The 21,236-nt window shown below is 34.6% G+C and overlaps 2 protein-coding genes across 3 annotated transcripts in view; both read left to right on the top strand.

Annotated features, from left to right (window-relative positions):
- The window catches only part of LOC101899940 (uncharacterized), a 207,344-nt gene extending 189,101 nt beyond the window's left edge, over positions 1–18,243 (top strand). The window contains exons 6-10 of one of the 2 annotated variants that reach the window (XM_059122845.1): positions 10,514–10,669; positions 10,731–10,976; positions 11,934–11,970; positions 12,031–12,864; positions 13,445–18,243. In XM_059122845.1, the coding sequence (XP_058978828.1) occupies positions 10,514–10,669; positions 10,731–10,976; positions 11,934–11,970; positions 12,031–12,864; positions 13,445–13,728 (1,557 nt within the window). In that variant the 3' untranslated portion in view covers positions 13,729–18,243. Of the gene's footprint in view, positions 1–10,513; positions 10,670–10,730; positions 10,977–11,933; positions 12,865–13,444 lie in introns of both variants that reach the window. The other variant, XM_059122844.1, reaches the window with a different exon arrangement.
- LOC131802491 (uncharacterized) lies at positions 17,488–19,178 on the top strand. Its single transcript, XM_059122846.1, has 2 exons — positions 17,488–18,112; positions 18,691–19,178. The coding sequence occupies exons 1-2, from the start codon at positions 17,488–17,490 to the stop codon at positions 18,972–18,974; spliced, it is 909 nt and encodes a 302-aa protein (XP_058978829.1). The 3' UTR covers positions 18,975–19,178.
- Positions 19,179–21,236: the final 2,058 nt, after the last annotated feature.

The following is a 21,236-nucleotide window of genomic DNA, read 5'->3' as shown; positions in this document are numbered from 1 at the left end:
GTCTATGCACAATGTTGCCATAAATATTAGAGGGAGGTCATAAACACGCATAGCTGTCTTACATGTGACAAGCAAACATGCTGCACTTGCTTATCAGTCTGAGTAACGATTACATCCCGTATCTAACTCCCCCATACCACAAGCAGCAATTGAAAGCTCTATATTATTGTTGCAAAACGGTCAGGCCGTGATAATAGTAAAGTTTTCGAGCTGGGTTCATTGTGGCATATTTAAACTTGTTCTATTCTTTAATTTGCATCCAAACATTCGATTTTAATGATTTTAGGTACATTTTCCCTAACTCACATCAGCTAACTGAGCTAAGGCTCTCATTTTGGTATTTTTAACGTCCTTTAATGAACTCACTACCGGATTTTATTGGAATTTTCTCGTTTTCAGTGAAATTTGCTCGCCAACGAGAGTGATTTTGAGAGCAAAATCAATAAAGGCAAAAATTATAATATACTTTGTTGGAACAGATTAGCGGAAATGGTGTTCAACGTGTTTAGTTTTGTTTCGTTTTCAGCTATGGGTTGACAAAATCCATTTACATATTAATACAACAACGGCATGACAAAATCTAAAAGAGAAAATGTAACAGACCCGTTTTTTTCTAATCTTTGCAGAGCTCCCGATTCACTTCAACTCCTGTTGGATGGTATTGAGGGTTTAGTTACTTGTTTTATTTTATGTAATTCTTATGCAAATTTAAAAAGTATACACATTTATATAAAGCGTACAAATTAAAAAAGTAGAAACAAAGATGTTTTTAGAACAATGTTAGCATTTTATTTACTTTATTTTGTTTATTTTGTTGTTGCAAAATTGTTAGACTCTTTTTCGATCTTCCGCCCGATTTTCAGAATGAGCTCCGGACAGAAACGAAGGGCATGGCTTCTTTCGCAAATTACACATTAGTACAATTCCCGAGTGGTAGTGTCGCGACGAGACCTACAGTGTATAACATTGTTAGTGGAATGCCACGAAAGCCACAGAACATTGCTCCAAATGGAAAGATTTAGTTGCAAATCGCACAGATATACATACATAACTGTTAACTAGGATCATTCAATAAAAGGCACCACGCCTTTCCCTTTTAAGCGGTTGTACGACACCATGGTACAATAAGGAGGTAGAACAAAATTAAATCCAACAAGTTGTTTTCATTTATTTGATATTTTTCTTCATTTTTAAAATGAGTCAAATTGCGCGAAAGATGAATGAAATGACTGGATGTTCTCTCAAAAATATGATCTAAACGGTTCTATCTTTCAATTCCGTGTCAAATTTGGTTAATATTACCGCAATTTTCTTTCAATCATTGATTTTGAAAATATTTTGTTTTTATTTTTCCAAACAATAAATACATACACAAAATTGGCAGGAGTCGACCACACTTAGAAAAAAATTGTAATCAGGTAGTAGCTCTACTTTTCCTTTTTATTGTACCATGTACGACATTAATTTATTTATTAAAAGTATTTCCTAAAAACTACTTATTATAATATGACTGACCCTTACCTAGCATTAAGTGCAAAATAGAGAGATAGATACCAACTGTACACATGTCTATGCACAATGTTGCCATAAATATTAGAGGGAGGTCATAAACACGCATAGCTGTCTTACATGTGACAAGCAAACATGCTGCACTTGCTTATCAGTCTGAGTAACGATTACATCCCGTATCTAACTCCCCCATACCACAAGCAGCAATTGAAAGCTCTATATTATTGTTGCAAAACGGTCAGGCATAATCTCTTTATTGTAGTTTTTATAAAAACAACGTTTGTTTATTAGTGAAGAACGATGGTTATGTTTACCAGGGGGTAAGGCAGCGAACACTTAGGTTTCGGAGAGAGCCACCAATCCTCATCAGTTCCGTTGTGTTTTGTCTGGGATATTCTCCCCAGAAGATATTTTAAAAATAACTTCTATGACAAAAACACCTTTTTTACCCAAGTAACGAGATCGTAAGCTCAATAGAAGAGAAACCAAAGAATTGCATAAAACTAAAAATCTTTTGGAAAATCTTCTAAATCTTACAACCGCACTTGTAAACATTTTCATCTTTCTCCACTTGTTATGCTTTCGTTTTACATGAACGAAATGATTAGGTTGAAAAGTTTACAGTCTGTTATATTTGAAATTCAGTAACCTTAATGAACTTTCTTAACTGTCTTATATCATTTACCATGGTCTGATTAAGGTCTGGTATGGAGTCGTTCCCTAAAAATTGGGATCTGGTACTTGCAAACGCTGGGCATTGACAGAAAAAATGTTCCAATGTTTCGTCATCTTCCCCATATGCCCTGCATATGCTGTTATCTGCATATCCTATCTTGTACATTAGAGCTTGTAGGCGCAGGTGCCCCGTAAGGATGCCTGTTACCTCACTGATCTCTTTTTTTACCTAGTAATAAAAGGTTCTTCGTTTTTATCTCATCGGGATCGCCCCATAAGATTTTTGTGGTTTTCCCTACGCCCTCATTGTTCTATAGGGATATGTATGCGTTTTTTGCCCATGTCTTTAACACTAGACGTGACACATTTAGCGGCACTGGATTGTCTACGTTTATTGTTGCTAATTCCATGCCGTTTTTGGCGAGAGAGTTTGCTATCTTGTTACCCTAACTCCCGTGTGACCTGATATATATATCATTGATGTCAGTGAAAGACTGCCTAGTATGCTACCAAGATCTGCAAGTGAGGTAAGCATTATTTTAGTAACCGAACGAATAGAAAATTTGAACATCACCAGGGAATTCACAATATGCCGCGAAAAAGTCTATAGTGCTTTAAGATGGCTAATCAGAAATAACACGCTTTACAAAGATGTACGTATTGACGACAATTCCCAAACCTGCGACCAGGAGTTAGTACGACTCAGTGTGCCCGAATAGTCTGAAGTTAATGCGTCCGAAAGGAATGAAAATGAAATTTGAAATCCATGAACTAAAAGTGTTGCAAGAATTATTCGAGCTTTATGGCATCAAGGTCTTTACTTCGCGATATGCTGGTGTACAATGTAGTGCTATGTCGTTGACGAACATTGTCCGAACTGCAATTCTAGGCCCTAATCAATGGGACGTCAATATTCTGAATGCTAATATATTAGCGGATGACTCCTTATTATGCTGGATTCGTACCTAGCTTGATCCTACTAAACTGAAGACACTATTTTATTCGGGAGTCTCCAAGATTCTGTAAATACTAATAATATCGGCATTACATTACATACAGCTTTAAATAGATTATTTGATAGTCATTATTCAGGAATATTGACAGCGTCAAATAAATCTGTAAGCGTATTTCGCGGCGAAGACAACAACTATTTTCCTGACTCCCATTCTTGTGGTTCAAAACGAAAACCAACACCAGAAAATGTTAAAGCCTGTGTTAAAGAATGCAACAACTTACAAGAACTTTGCCGCATCTGTAAAAGATGCCTCGGATCCCGTAATATCGCGTACACACTTCCACGCATAGGCGTACTTTTGGGGGAAAATATTATGACTCGTTAGGGTGTTCAAGTACAGCAACAGGAAGGTGCCATTACTCATCAGGATGTACAAGTACAACAACCGCTTTCAAATCTGAGATCTGAAACTATACCTATACCAACATCTGTAATATTGCCTATTGATAGCGTCCAACCTGTTGTTGAAGATGAGCAAGAGGTGTCTGAAAATGTAAACAAAATCAGAAGAAAGACGAATAATAATATTGCGAATGAAGCTTATGAGTTAAAAGCAGAAGAGTTTGCATGGTATCAGCTTTTCCCGTATGGTAGAAATGGTTTGAAAGAACAACGGCCCGTAAATATAAGTCCTTTCGATTACTATTTAGATCCTGATGTTAGATTTCAGAGCAACGTTTACCTTTTCTATGCTCTATCAATGTTTGAGTACTATCGAGTTAAATCAACCATTGCAGCTTGTGCTAGAAAAGTTGAAGGCGAAAACGGCAATCGAGTGGAAAACCTGCTCTTATATTTAAAAAATCTAAGAGGTTCCGCTGCTTATTGGCGTATTGCTCTTAGTGATCTTATAGCTTAATTCGTATCAAATCATATGTTTAGGACCTCCTACTTATTTTGTTACATTGAGCTGCAATGATCTTCACTAGAAGGATATGAAAAGATGTCTCCTTGTTGTTAGTGATGGTAAACAGCACATTGACCCAGATAACATAGATATTCTGGAAACTCAGAGACTTATCGAGATGTATTTAGTTGTTGTGAGTAGATATTTTATGGCACGTGTTAATGCGCTAATACAGTTTCTTAAAACTGATATTGAAATATTTGGCGGTAAAGTTAAAGATTATTGGTGGCGAATCGAGTTTCAGAACAGAGGAAGTCCTCATTTGCCTATGGTTGCTTGGATCGCAGATCACCCGTCTGTTGCGACACTTGCAGGGAATAGCTCACACTGATTCCGTCTGTAGTACTGCCAATCTTCAAGAAACTTCAGAACTATATGAATTACTTAAAAATTGTCAAATACATCGACACACTAATGCCAGCTGTAGTACGGTTACCTAACTTCGTAGCAGCTTCGGATACAGAGTCGTATTATTACAATTTACTAATCCAGTATGTGCCGCATCTCAATGAGGCCGAACTTTTGGGAAAATTTAATAGTGCCAGAGATGCGTTTCTTGGCAACGAAGAATGCTTAAGACAAACAAACGCCAACTTGGAAATATGGTGAACGTGACAGACAGCTTGATAATGCATTCACGCAAGTACACCCATTTCAGATTTTGAAGACCATGAAGAAGAAGATCCTTATTTCCCAATGAATGAAGACCAGTTATTACAGGTTAAGCATACTATGAATGCAAGACAAAAGTAAATGTAAAATGTAAAACATTAGTTACCCACTCCACACAAAATCAAATGTGAGGTGCTGAAGAACGATTAAAAATATTCTTAACAGGAGGAGCTGGTGTGGGCAAGAATTTTCTATTAAGGTTATTACGAGAGTTGTTACGCAAAGGATGCGGCTAAAGCTAACAGGATTTGCAGCTAGATTAATAAATGGAGCCACGATACACAGTACTTTACAATTTTTTGTACAGAAAGACGGTCGCATAACAGGTATGTCACCACTGTCACCACGAAACTATTTGCGAATAATGAGGCAACAATGGCATCAGACAGAATTTTTGATTGTTGACGAGATATCCATGGTGTCTTATAAAATGTTATGCACGATGAAACAACTGTGAAAATGAGTTTTTTGAAAGAGTAAACATATTCGGTGATCTTTTATAACTGCCTCGTATAAAACGATCAGGAACTCCTGTTTTCAAACTCCCAGAACATCTCCAACCAGCTACACATCTCTGGCATTTATTCACGCTGTGTGATTTAGCTGAAAATATGCGTCAGCAAGGTTACCAGACTTTCTTTGATATTTTGAATGCATCGCACATTAAGTTTTTTTCATGAGGAACCGCCGGCACAGGATCACTGACAACGTCTCACACTTTTTCCTTCTTCAACAACAGCTGCATTCTATATTTCCAGAACTCATAATTATCCCTGTTCAGCTTTGTGAACAGCAATTTTGAGTGAGCCATGATTCGCTCCAATCGGGTAATTTTTCACGATAAATTTCACAATAAAATTTGCAATTGTGAACAAATAGCAGAATCCAGCCAAAACAAAAATCCTTTCTAGATGCGGTAGCATAGGCCCATAACCTATTAGAAATGATTGTTGAGACACGAGGATCGTTTATGTTTTACAATTAAAGTTCTTTATTTATGAAAAAGTTAAAGACAACTAACTGTACGTTAAAGTAAACTATGTATTACATAGAATGTTAGGATGTTAGGATATGCATGTATTTGTACAATGTAGATAAGAAACAATGTTGCCACGTGTAATGTTATTATTAATCATTTGGGTATTCTCATGGGCTCATGTGATGTACAATTGCAAATACCAACACTTACTTCAATCTGATAAAAGCCTTTGGTGAAGTCTAGGTTTGAGAAGCAATTTCCCAACTTATCAAGAACGTCATCAAGTAATGGTATGGGACATTTGTCTTCCTTGGTAACCACATTTAGTTTTCGGTAATCTATAACGACCCTCCATTCTTTATTACCTCTGTTGTCTTCAATTTTAGGAATTACTCTGGTCCAGCAATTCGTCATTCCTATGAATCTATGGATATCGATAAGTCCTAGAATATACTGGTCCTTAATTTTCAGTTGGAATACTGTGTTCAACTGCAATCGTATAAAATATGTAAATATTCTCCTGCATTATATTCTTAATTGCTTTAGCTTTTCCATATATCAATGATCAATTCATAGTTGCTCAATGAAACCCAATTCATTTAGATGGTACAATTCCGGTAAATCCACTACATCTATCTTCGACAAATAAGGAATTTCCTGATTATTTACCACTAACATTTTATTTTCGTAATTTAATTTGTCTTTGTTTTCTGTTAAAAGAATTGACTTAAAAATTCCTGAAACAAGGTGTGAAATCGAGTATTGGGAAAATAGGACTTGTAGGACCGCCAAAGATTCCTTTTTGATTGATTCATGATTAACTTTCAATTGACCAGATGCAGTCTTTATTGATATTGGTGTTCCTAGGTTAGGTTAGAAGATGCGCAACCGCTCCACTCGGAGATCTACTGGTCCATTGTAATCATCCTAATAGAGTGAAAATAAAGAAATAAAGAGAGAAAGATAAAGCTTATATTAGAAGAGTATAGCCACGAAGAATTTATCGTGTGTCTTTAGCTAGTTTAGTCTTTCAGCTAACTGAAGAATAAATGGATAGCGAAGTATTGGATAGTGAAGAGAGATCATGCAGAGTTTTCTTACCAGTGAACCTCAGTCTGACTCTACAACGATTTGGACATTGACAGAGTAAGTGTTCCGCAGTTTCTATTTCTTTCTCGTCTTAACAAAGCCTGCAATAGTCAGTAATTCGTGCGGTGAAAATCGGTATATAAAAATTGGTAGTATCTACTAGATCTAAACGGAACATTAATTAAAATAGATGAGATTAGGAAATCTGAGGGTATATTACCATTTAATATTTTTAGTACAAACATGGAGATCAACATAATACATCTGCTTTTAAATGTAGGCAATCTAATTAATTTTAGCCTACTAGCATAGGAAGGCAAAACAAAATCATTATTCCAATGTAAACCTCGTAAGGCAAAAAGCAGAAATTGTTTTTGCACGGATTCTATTTTATCTGAGTATATTGCACATTGAGGATCCCATACAACAGAACCGTTTTCTAATATAGATCTAACAAGAGACGTAAATAACTGTTTTGTTATATTGGATCAGAAAATTCTTTGGCCCACCGTTTAACAAAAACCTAAAACACCATTTGCTTTATTTACCATTGTTTTCATATGGCTATTAATATTTAATATTGGATCCATCAAGAGGCCAAGATCGACAAATGAATCTACAGTTGATAATAAATGACCGTCAATATTATATTGCAATATCAGAGAAGAAGATCTGGACATATGCACTGGCACATGTGCTTACATTTGCTTAAGTTTAAATCCAAACAATTTAACCTGCACCATTGAAAAAGTCTATCTAAATCATTTTAAAGTAAACTAGGTTGTTTATCACAATTATGGAAAATGAATAATTACTTTACTAAAATCAGTATAAATTGTGTCAGTTTGTTTACGCTGAACAAATCCTTTTATTACTGTTGACGTAAATTGTATAAGATTTGTTGTGGTTGAAAGACCACTACGAAAACCATGCTGATATGGACTCAATATAGATTGAATTGTCAGTGAAATTTTTGCAGTAATTAATTTTTCGAACACTTTTGGAATGGCACTTCATTTTGCAATTCCTCTATAATTTGACACATTAGTAAGACCACCAGACTTATGTAAAGGTATACTATAAGATTTTTTCCAGAAAGTAGGAAAGTGACTAAATTTATGTGAATAATTAAATAATATAGTAAAGGAAGTGTTGTCATGTTTCTTAACAATATTTAAAAATTCTATTAGGTATGCCATCCGGACCTGGATATTTAATCGATTTCAAACTACGCAGACTATTATACAACTCTTGACGTTGTAGAAAAGGCATACGACTGCAATAAGGACGCCACCACCTTTTTTACAAACACGATCTTTTCTAAATATTTGATATTTTGAACATAAAATTTCACTATTTAATACAGATGTTTTTAACCAAGTTTCGGAAGAAACAATACATAATAATAGAAACCAATGATATCAGTATATAAAAAGGTTAATTTTGTATTAAGCCCCCTTACATTCTGATAGCAAATAGAAAATGAGCCATTTAGTTTTTTTGGCACCGAATCCTAATTATCAGATCTCTCCAGAAATTCTTTAATAAATGCCTTAGCAGGCCTAAATTCTTTTAAATCAACTGTACAAAAATATTTTCAGGCACAACGATTTTGAAAGAAGATCTACTTTCAGAAAATGCAGATCGGAGCTTATAACATCTCAACAAGTAATCGCCCTCAATTTATATAAAAGCTTATGTCATCGGCCGTTGTTTCTGGTGCAAACCTTGTCGCAAATATCATTTTCATTGCGGGAGCCATAGATAATGATCTTTGTACAGGTTGAGTTTTGCCAGTAACAGTCTCGGGACGATCACTAATATCGGAAGTAATAATTTCTGAATGTCATGAGTAGATTGTGAGGCTTTCATTTGCTTTTTCATACTAGCTCTCTGTACATGAGCAAAGTCTCGTCCCCACCCGCATTTGAGATAGTTCGTGACCGTTGCAATGATCGACGCCTCCAAGGGGGCGATTGAAGAATTGAATTGGGTTTTTTTGATTTAAGTTCGTTTTTCATAAGAGGTTTGGACAGTGGGCGTACCGATGTCTGCCATGACATAGCCTCCATATCGTGGTAAGGACTTGGCAACTAAGCCTGCAACTCGTCGGAGCGCACAGGTATCGACGAGGTTACCGTTCGAATGCAATCAGTACTCTGACTGCAAACCTTGGAATACTGATAGGTTTGCGTAGCACCCCAGAATTAGGGAGTCCGTTGTGGTGGACCATCCAGTTCACTGGTTAGTTAAGGGGCGCCAGTAGCTTCGCCTCGTCGAGTCCAGGGATCATAGGTACTCGGATATTTGTTCCGAGACTCTCCCCCCGGAGACCGTGAGCTGTCCGCGACTGCTTATTTGAATCCCGGCTGCCCGATATATCTATCGGGCGTTCCTGTGAACGCAGCCGGTCGCACTCAACCATGCATCTAATACACGAATATTGACCCGTGTTTCGAAAATCCTAATATGATAGGGTGGACAATGTGCCTTTCATAAATGTTGTCAGTTTATCCTGTATCATTTAGGGTTTTTGTAGATCTTTTATCAGCTTTGAAAAATAAATAGAAAAGGCCCCGTGGTTGGTGTTTCCGTGGCCACATAAAGAAAAACTCACATGACTTTTCAAGTAATCTCTGTATATCATTTTTTTTAACCAAAAATTCGACGTGCTCGGTCGACATTTTCACCACACAAGTTAAACGCATGTGGTGAAATGCTACCGAAATACGTCGAGCGTAGGAAATTTCAAAGTTGAACAATTTCAGCAATCACAATTAATTTTTTTTTGTGTTGAAAAAAAAAAGCGAATAATGCAAAAAATTGCAATGTTTGTGAAAATATTATAATTGACTAAATTTTAAAAATTATAATTTTTTACAACATTATTAGTGGTAGATATAAACAGATGGACCTGACGTATTTAAGTAACATTTTTTTACCATAGTGGGGAAGTTAACTATTTGTGTAGGTTACATCAAATTTTAGGTAAAACTGTCATATTTTATTCTAACTAATAGTTGTTCGTTTTACTGGAGCTCAAACAATTGCTGAATAACAGCCTGTATTGTAAAAAAAGTTACTTCCACTCGAATCCTTCGTATTCAGACGTAAAAATAAAAATGTTAAAATCTCTCGTCCATTTCCGAAAAGCTTTGATATGACAGAGTTTCCATAACCATTATTTTGTTAATATTTTAATTGATTTATGAGTTGTGCTGATTGTGGCAATCCCAATAAATTCACATTTTATCAGAAATTTGTAAAATAAAATTGAAAAATGTGAAGAAAAATTTTAAAGAATATCCACTAACAAAAAGTTGATATTTAAAAATAGTTTATATATAAGTCCCCCGTCATACACATACAATTTTGGCGAGATTCTGTAATGTAATGTAATATATATATATATATATATATATATATATATATATACATATCAGTATCAGAAAAAAAGGTTAATATATATATATATATATATATATATATATATATATATATATATATATATATATATATATATATATATATATATATATATATATATATATATATATATATATATATATATATATATATATTTATTTTCTTAGGAAATATAATGCAATTTCACTTAGAATTTGAAAGAGCTAAATATATATGTACATATAAATTTTTTTTTACGCAGGAATTGACTCAAAATCTTACCGCCCACCGTATACAGAGTACTAAGAATGACAACACAAAAATATACTTTCGAGATTCTGAGGAAACCAACATATTGACCATTGGCAAAAAGGAATTTAATCATATTGACCACCAATTAAAATTTAAAGAATCATGGGTAAGACTTCAAATACAATTCAAATACATCGTTATTATTAATACAAGCAGCATTGTTTTAGTTACGAAAATTTGATCGCGAGTTGGAACCTTTACGAGATTTTCTGTACGAATTCACGATTGACTTTCCACCTTCATATCCATACATGGAGGATCCCGAAATGCCCACAGACTTTATGTTTACCCGTTGTCCCTCATGGTGCGACCGAATACTGATGAACCCCGAAGCTAGACGAATTATAGATGACGTGCTTTCGCCAAATAAGTATAATATAATTGGAGAAAATATTTGTATGGGTGATCACAAGGTATATTTATTTAAATACAATTTTCATTTAAACTCATATAGTTTAATATAAATAATGGCAAAGGTTAAGGGAATTACGAGCGCATGTGATATCAGATTACATCTTTGTGGATAAACCAAGTCGTGAAGATACTCTTTGCAACGTTCTTCAAATTGATAAAGAAATTGAATCTTAACATAATGTTTTTAGAACAGTATTGGTATATTTTTGTTTGTGATACCGTAGTATTTTGTTGTTGCGAAATAGTCTGGCTTAATGCCATTATGGTTGTTTTTATAAAAACAACGTTTGTTTATTAGTATTTTTACATTATTAATTCATTGCCCAAATTTATAACATATGCTTGTACTTTAAACACACATTTAAAACATCTTACAAAACCATAGGTTTTTTTTATTAAAATCTCTGAAGTTAACTTTGCGTAAGCATTAAATTCACGGATGTGAATGCAAAGTGTTTGCTGTAAAAGTGCGAAGAAAGGAATTATTTTCAGACTCTTCATGAACAGTTTTAAAACAAACAGTGGAATGACTACTACTAGAATAGTATAAAAACTGCTTAGTTTTAATAAAAAAAAATGAATAATAATCTGATTTTTTAATAAGTAAATATCAGATTTTTTAAAGAATAACTCGATCTATAAAGTACCACAGAAAGAAAACAAAACTGTAGAATTTGTTTTTTTGGTTACTATAGAGCCAATGTAAAGTTAATTTGTATTTATTACTTTAATTAAATCTAGACTGATATATTTTGAAAAACTATGAATGTACTTAACAATCATAGGATAATAGGTAATAAAATGTCGCTTTAAGTACATGGGCTTTGGAAGATGCGGGCAGCAAAAAATTCTAGTTGTGTTTTAAAAACTCCATTAGGGGCATAAATCGTATTAGCATAATAAATGTTTCGTATTGTAATTAATACACTTTTTTGTTTCCTTAAACTTTTTTGCAGCCTGTTTATTTACATATCTGCATCAAGCCAAAGCAAGGTATATATAGTTATTATAAACCTCTTTATTTTAAACCAAATTTTAAACATCATATCCCAGCTGCCACTATCAATAACTCCGCCCGTTTGAATCAAAGTGATGAAACTCCTAATAGTAAACTTATTAAAGAATCAAATGCCAATATTGAACGAGCATGTATCCTATCCGAAGATTTAATAGAAGACGTTAAAAAATGTAATGTAAATAAAGAAAATCCCTCCTCGAAGCATTTAACAGTTACGATTACCAATGCTTCTAGTGCAGGTAACATGAAATCTCATAGCGACGAATTTATAAATACAAAAGATTTGTTTACGAAGACGCCCGTTAGTATTAACATATTTGATACGAACAATATATCGGTGTGTGAATGTTTTCAAATATCATCAGATGAAAATAATGATGAATTACCTGATACCGCCGCAATATGTACACTTTGTAAAAATACCATTAAAAAACAGTCAATCGATTCCAGATATCGCTTAGTTTCTGAAAGTTTAGTGCTTTCAAATAATGTAATTTTAAACCGTATTGATACGCAGCACTTAAGTACCAATATCGAAAACTGTTCACAATTTCCGGATCCATATACCCCAGAAAGTACTGAATCGCATTCACCATGTCCAGAATATAATAGCTGTACATCAACTTTTATCGATGTCTGTGCTTTAGATACGAGCTGCAGAGTTTTGTCATCTGAACAACAGGCAACAGTTTGTGCAATGAAATACACGAAAAGAAATGAGCTGGAAAAGAACGGATCACGCCAAAAGACCGTATCGCCTCAGCAACTCAAAACACGTCTGGAGGATTTGCAAATATCATCAACTTGTGAACAATACAGCGATGGTGGCAATGCTGGTGATGTTGATGGAAGTTGCAGATCGAACACCGGTACTGTCGATTTCCCAAACACATCCTTGCACAGATGTTGCAATATTCACTAAAATAAACTCATACATATCACGCCTCTACGCTTTATTTTTATGTTACTCTATACTTTTAGGTTAATTCTAATTAGCAACGCTATTTGTTTTTATTGTTGCTGGACAATTTATTTTATTTACTAACTTTTTTTATTTTATAAGAAATTTTTATTTTATAAGGAATTTAAACTTATCGCCATTGCTGGTCATGTGCATTTTTACTTAATTTATTTTATCATATTGCAAATAATAATTGTTCAGTATACATTATAAGAATGTATTTTAATATTTTTTAATTTGTCAATTTTTTGTTAGTTTTTGTAATTTTTTAGCATTTAAATATGATTAATCTGTTTTTTTTTTTAATATATGTCTATGAGAGCACCGCGAATAAATTAGATATTAAACCAAACTAATGACGTTTCTGATTTATCCACGGTTCCGTTTTCATATCATAATTATCATTATCTTTTTTGTCGGATAAAAATTATGTTTTTAGTGGAAAATGCGAATGTTGTTTGTCTGTTTCTGTTGTATATACATTCTAGGTTCGGATTGTTATGCTGCTCAAGCTTCGTCTGAAGAACTCCAAAAAATCTTAAATGATTCTATCAGCGATGACGACGTCTGGGTCGAGCAGAGTCAACTAAATGTCAATGCAATATCAAATATGTCTTGTAAATCACGGTATATGAAAGTTCATTCTTTGTCAAACAAAGGTGACAATAGCGAGGACGGCGCTGTATCTCCCACAGATGAAGAAAATGAAGAACTTGAAACAATTTTCAGTAAACTAAACCCCATATCTATAGTAAAAGAAACTACAGTTTAGATACGATCCCAGAACGGTAGAGCATATAGTGCGGAATTACCAGAATTCACTCAGTCAAGGACTGTCCCTTAGTCCATTCTGTGGTTACAGTTGGACTGCCGCAACAACAAAACAGTCAAAAATCATATGAACGTAAAGTTTTTGTTTATTTTAATTATGATATCAATGTTACAGTGTTAAACCTAATAAAATTATATATATATATATATATATATATATATATATATATATATATATATATATATATATATATTAACTGGAACCATGGCTCAATAAGAAAGGTGACTCAATTACAAAGAAACTAGAAAAATGCATCTCTGGCTGGTGTCTTATAGTAGGTGTGTCTGGTTACTTTTCCTGCAGGAATTGTCCAGTAACTTCTTTCTGAGACAGTAAGGTAGTTTTATTCTCTTTTGCAAGGAAAATGCGAAAAGTAAACAGACGGTATTCCTGCAGAAGCTTGCAACTAATCAGCTGATTTGTCAAAACAAACCAATTTGTCCCCCATAAGGAGAATTAAAACAAAGGAACCAACACTAATTTTACAAGTTTTTTAAATAAAAATGTTGAAAATAGTCTTTTATTTTCTTATTACATATTAATATTTACGTTTTTCACATTTTATAAAGTTGTTCTCCAAAAACTATTAGTCTTGCTAATTCCAAAAAAATATTTTCAAATTGAAAGCACAAAAATAAATAAACAGACAATAGAAAACATCTGATTGAATGTCGATGAATGAGAAGAAGAAGAGTTGCAAGCGATTGCAAGAAGAAATTTTTCCAGCAAGAATTTGCAAATTCTCACTGAAAGAACTGTCAAAATTTCTCTCTCCGACCGCTCTCTTTTGCAGAACTTTTGGGTAAACAGATGACTTCCAGTAACAATTTGTAACAATTGTTATAAACTTTAGGGTAACCAGACGCCCCTAGTGTCAAATAGACAGTGGGTTTTGTTTATTCTTCATTTTTCAACAAATTCTTACAATCTGAGATAAATTAATAGCGGTTTTTACGTAGATATACAACACTTTACAATACCACATTCTCAAGGTTTAATTTACCATAAGGTTGTTAATTTAAGAAAATTAAAACAACAATTTGAAACAAACTTAGTATATATAAAATTTTGTATATTTATAACTGTTGGAATTCTGCGTTTTTTTAACAATTGCCCTTTTGAGTTTGGTGCCTGTGGAAATGTCTTCAATTAACTGGCTAGCTCTTATACCAAGTAAAACATGACACACGATCTATGACTGCTTCTTTAATGACCAAAATATTTCAACGTATAATAATTGCATTGCTATATTTCTTATATTTATCAACAATAACCATTCGTGAATGCCCCTTATATTAGGTGTGTCTGGTTACTTTTCCTGCAGGAATTGTCCAGCAACATCTTTCTGAGAGAGTAAGGTAGTTTTATTCTCTTTTGCAAGGAAAATGCGAAAAGTAAACAGACGGCATTCCTGCAGAAGCTTGCAGCTAATCAGCTGATTTGCCAAAACAAACCAATTTGTCCCCCATTAAAAAAATTAAAAGAAAGGGAGCACTACCAATTCTACAAGTTTTATAAATAAAAAGCAATTTGCCAATAAAATAAAAATATTAGCACTAAAAGGAAGATAGATTTGATGCGTTCCGCGGAATCCTTAAAACCTGTTGCAGAAACATCTAGAAAAGAAGCCAGTTCCTATATCAAGAACCTTCTGAATCAAGTTATTAACTATCATAAGCGCAAGGCGGGCACAGTATGGATCTAGCCACAGTAATGGATCAACAACAAGCAGGAATTGCCAAGTTGAGAAAGGCAATTGCGAACGTAAAAAGGCTAAAGGAGATGGAAGAACTCTGGGCAGAGATCGATCGCAATGAAAACAAAATTCGTGCAGATCCTTCGGCAGTCACATCTCCATATCACCAACAACGAATTCCAAGTCATTGGTGAAGAGTATAGGACTGCAATCGACAACATCTAGGCAGACATCAAAAGGGGCAAGGAACGAACGCCTCAGTAACCTCTTCTGGCAACAAGGGTGGGTTTACAAAAACAATCTAGCCAGTTTACTACAATCAGCAGTGTGGCTGCATCAGAGAGACTTCAGAGGACTCTAATGCAGTCCATTCAAACTTTAATAAGGGGCAGTTCAGCCCAAGCTGCTCCCTGACAGACAGTAGCTGCAACTGAAAAACTGTGGATACACGTGGAAGATATCCACTTCAAAATGTTCCAGGACTTTGATGACCCAACGTTGGGGTACGATGCATCAGCATACGTTCTTTCAGAGGAAGAGACGTTAAGGCTCAAAGAAAATATATCACGTTAACACAGGTCGATCATTCGTCGTCTCAGCAGAGATCAGGCTGGAACTTGGCAAATCAAGTTAATCTGCCAAAAGCTACAACCCCTCAATTTAATGGCCAAACTGATCGAGGCCACTTACGACATTGTCTGGAAGACACTCCAAGACAGGTACAACAACAAGAGAGCTCAAGTGTCAACTATACTTGAGAGAATGCTAAACATGCCCAACATATCTGGCGATAGCAGATCAGCGAAAGACTTTCATGACAGTCTTCGTGAATCGTTATTGGCATTGGAGGATCTTGGAGTAAAGCCAAATGGAATCCACTCTTAATCCACATCCTAACAAAGAGAATAGTCAAGACTACTCATGTGTTGTATGAGCAGTCAATTGTGAATTCCAAAGAGTTCCAAACGATGGAGTATTTCATGAAATGTTTGAGGAATCGCTTCGAATCGTTAGAGCAAACCGTCTGCGATGGCTGCTTCCACCACGATCCGCAGATGTCACATGTGCAAAGGTGACCAGCTCCTATATTACTGTAAAAAGTTCTTGGTGGTGCCCGAAAGACAGAAATAGGTTGCTAGACACAAGATGTGTAAATATTTGACCATCAGGCAAAAACGTCTACAAGTGGGGAGTGCAGCAAATGTCAACAAAAACAGAATACACTTTTGCATTTTTCCACGAGGCAAAAGGAGAGAACAAGTCAGCCGATTTGTCAGTTCAGCAGCCGCCAACAGTAGCATCGGCGAATAGATCCCAATCATATGTACTCCTTGCAACCGCACGGGTTGCGATCAAGGTAAATAATGTAAGAAGCTATGAGTTCAAGGCGATTCCGGATTCCGGTTCACAGATTTATCAGGTGTCAGAGGTTGGGTATCGAACCCATTCAAGCATCTCTCTGTATCGAAGGTGTAGGCGGAAGATCGAGAACCGCAAACCACAGGTTCAACGCGGAGCTTCAGTCACTGCCCAGCAAATTTAGAACACGCCTAGAAGCCTTTGTGTTACCAAATATAGTGCCATCCCAACCAAGCACTGACATCGACATCACATCATGGCCTATTCCCGAAAACATAAAACTGGTAGATCCCTATTTTTATAAATTGTAAGCATACCAAGATTATACAATTCAAGTGTTGTGTATATCTACTTTTATTTATATTAATAAACATTTTTGGTGACCCCGAAGTGATCCTCTTTATTTTAAACCAAATTTTAAACATCATATCCCAGCTGCCACTATCAATAACTCCGCCCGTTTGAATCAAAGTGATGAAACTCCTAATAGTAAACTTATTAAAGAATCAAATGCCAATATTGAACGAGCATGTATCCTATCCGAAGATTTAATAGAAGACGTTAAAAAATGTAATGTAAATAAAGAAAATCCCTCCTCAAAGCATTTAACAGTTACGATTACCAATGCTTCTAGTGCAGGTAACATGAAATCTCATAGCGACGAATTTATAAATACAAAAGATTTGTTTACGAAGACGCCCGTTAGTATTAACATATTTGATACGAACAATATATCGGTGTGTGAATGTTTTCAAATATCATCAGATGAAAATAATGATGAATTACCTGATACCGCCGCAATATGTACACTTTGTAAAAATACCATTAAAAAACAGTCAATCGATTCCAGATATCGCTTAGTTTCTGAAAGTTTAGTGCTTTCAAATAATGCAATTTTAAACCGTATTGATACGCAGCACTTAAGTACCAATATCGAAAACTGTTCACAATTTCCGGATCCATATACCCCAGAAAGTACTGAATCGCATTCACCATGTCCAGAATATAATAGCTGTACATCAACTTTTATCGATGTCTGTGCTTTAGATACGAGCTGCAGAGTTTTGTCATCTGAACAACAGGCAACAGTTTGTGCAATGAAATACACGAAAAGAAATGAGCTGGAAAAGAACGGATCACGCCAAAAGACCGTATCGCCTCAGCAACTCAAAACACGTCTGGAGGATTTGCAAATATCATCAACTTGTGAACAATACAGCGATGGTGGCAATGCTGGTGATGTTGATGGAAGTTGCAGATCGAACACCGGTACCGTCGATTTCCCAAACACATCCTTGCACAGATGTTGCAATATTCACTAAAATAAACTCATACATATCACGCCTCTACGCTTTATTTTTATGTTACTCTATACTTTTAGGTTAATTCTAATTAGCAACGCTATTTGTTTTTATTGTTGCTGGACAATTTATTTTATTTACTAACTTTTTTATTTTATAAGAAATTTTTATTTTATAAGGAATTTAAACTTATCGCCATTGCTGGTCATGTGCATTTTTACTTAATTTATTTTATCATATTGCAAATAATAATTGTTCAGTATACATTATAAGAATGTATTTTAATATTTTTTAATTTGTCCATTTTTTGTTAGTTTTTGTAATTTTTTAGCATTTAAATATGATTAATCTGTTTTTTTTTTAATATATGTCTATGAGAGCACCGCGAATAAATTAGATATTAAACCAAACTAATGACGTTTCTGATTTATCCACGGTTCCGTTTTCATATCATAATTATCATTATCTTTTTTGTCGGATAAAAATTATGTTTTTAGTGGAAAATGCGAATGTTGTTTGTCTGTTTCTGTTGTATATACATTCTAGGTTCGGATTGTTATGCTGCTCAAGCTTCGTCTGAAGAACTCCAAAAAATCTTAAATGATTCTATCAGCGATGACGACGTCTGGGTCGAGCAGAGTCAACTAAATGTCAATGCAATATCAAATATGTCTTGTAAATCACGGTATATGAAAGTTCATTCTTTGTCAAACAAAGGTGACAATAGCGAGGACGGCGCTGTATCTCCCACAGATGAAGAAAATGAAGAACTTGAAACAATTTTCAGTAAACTAAATCCCATATCTATAGTAAAAGAAACTACAGTTTAGATACGATCCCAGAACGGTAGAGCATATAGTGCGGAATTACCAGAATTCACTCAGTCAAGGACTGTCCCTTAGTCCATTCTGTGGTTACAGTTGGACTGCCGCAACAACAAAACAGTCAAAAATCATATGAACGTAAAGTTTTTGTTTATTTTAATTATGATATCAATGTTACAGTGTTAAACCTAATAAAATTATATATATATATATATATATATATATATATATATATATATATATATATATATATATATATATATATATATATATTAACTGGAACCATGGCTCAATAAGAAAGGTGACTCAATTACAAAGAAACTAGAAAAATGCATCTCTGGCTGGTGTCTTATAGTAGGTGTGTCTGGTTACTTTTCCTGCAGGAATTGTCCAGTAACTTCTTTCTGAGACAGTAAGGTAGTTTTATTCTCTTTTGCAAGGAAAATGCGAAAAGTAAACAGACGGTATTCCTGCAGAAGCTTGCAACTAATCAGCTGATTTGTCAAAACAAACCAATTTGTCCCCCATAAGGAGAATTAAAACAAAGGAACCAACACTAATTTTACAAGTTTTTTAAATAAAAATGTTGAAAATAGTCTTTTATTTTCTTATTACATATTAACATTTACGTTTTTCACATTTTATAAAGTTGTTCTCCAAAAACTATTAGTCTTGCTAATTCCAAAAAAATATTTTCAAATTGAAAGCACAAAAATAAATAAACAGACAATAGAAAACATCTGATTGAATGTCGATAAATGAGAAGAAGAAGAGTTGCAAGCGATTGCAAGAAGAAATTTTTCCAGCAAGAATTTGCAAATTCTCACTGAAAGAACTGTCAAAATTTCTCTCTCCGACCGCTTTCTTTTGCAGAACTTTTGGGTAAACAGACGACTTCCAGTAACAATTTGTAACAATTGTTATAAACTTTAGGGTAACCAGACGCCCCTAGTGTCAAATAGACAGTGGGTTTTGTTTATTCTTCATTTTTCAACAAATTCTTACAATCTGAGATAAATTAATAGCGGTTTTTACGTAGATATACAACACTTTACAATACCACATTCTCAAGGTTTAATTTACCATAAGGTTGTTAATTTAAGAAAATTAAAACAACAATTTGAAACAAACTTAGTATATATAAAATTTTGTATATTTATAACTGTTGGAATTCTGCGTTTTTTTAACAATTGCCCTTTTGAGTTTGGTGCCTGTGGAAATGTCTTCAATTAACTGGCTAGCTCTTATACCAAGTAAAACATGACACACGATCTATGACTGCTTCTTTAATGACCAAAATATTTCAACGTATAATAATTGCATTGCTATATTTCTTATATTTATCAACAATAACCATTCGTGAATGCCCCTTATATTAGGTGTGTCTGGTTACTTTTCCTGCAGGAATTGTCCAGCAACATCTTTCTGAGAGAGTAAGGTAGTTTTATTCTCTTTTGCAAGGAAAATGCGAAAAGTAAACAGACGGCATTCCTGCAGAAGCTTGCAGCTAATCAGCTGATTTGCCAAAACAAACCAATTTGTCCCCCATTAAAAAAATTAAAAGAAAGGGAGCACTACCAATTCTACAAGTTTTATAAATAAAAAGCAATTTGCCAATAAAATAAAAATATTAGCACTAAAAGGAAGATAGATTTGATGCGTTCCGCGGAATCCTTAAAACCAGTTGCAGAAACATCTAGAAAAGAAGCCAGTTCCTATATCAAGAACCTTCTGAATCAAGTTATTAACTATCATAAGCGTAAGGCGGGCACAGTATGGATCTAGCCACAGTAATGGATCAACAACAAGCAGGAATTGCCAAGTTGAGAAAGGCAATTGCGAACGTAAAAAGGCTAAAGGAGATGGAAGAACTCTGGGCAGAGATCGATCGCAATGAAAACAAAATTCGTGCAGATCCTTCGGCAGTCACATCTCCATATCACCAACAACGAATTCCAAGTCATTGGTGAAGAGTATAGGACTGCAATAATGGCCGAACTGATCGAGGCCACTTACGACATTGTCTGGAAGACACTCCAAGACAGGTACAACAACAAGAGAGCTCAAGTGTCAACTATACTTGAGAGAATGCTAAACATGCCCAACATATCTGGCGATAGCAGATCAGCGAAAGACTTTCATGACAGTCTTCGTGAATCGTTATTGGCATTGGAGGATCTTGGAGTAAAGCCAAATGGAATCCACTCTTAATCCACATCCTAACAAAGAGAATAGTCAAGACTACTCATGTGTTGTATGAGCAGTCAA

This window comes from Musca domestica, unplaced genomic scaffold, assembly GCF_030504385.1.
Source record: "Musca domestica strain aabys unplaced genomic scaffold, Musca_domestica.polishedcontigs.V.1.1 21, whole genome shotgun sequence".
In the NCBI taxonomy this organism is placed as follows: domain Eukaryota; kingdom Metazoa; phylum Arthropoda; class Insecta; order Diptera; family Muscidae; genus Musca; species Musca domestica.
The sequence above is the reverse complement of the archived record's forward strand: the minus strand, read 5'-3'. Positions and strand labels throughout refer to the sequence as shown.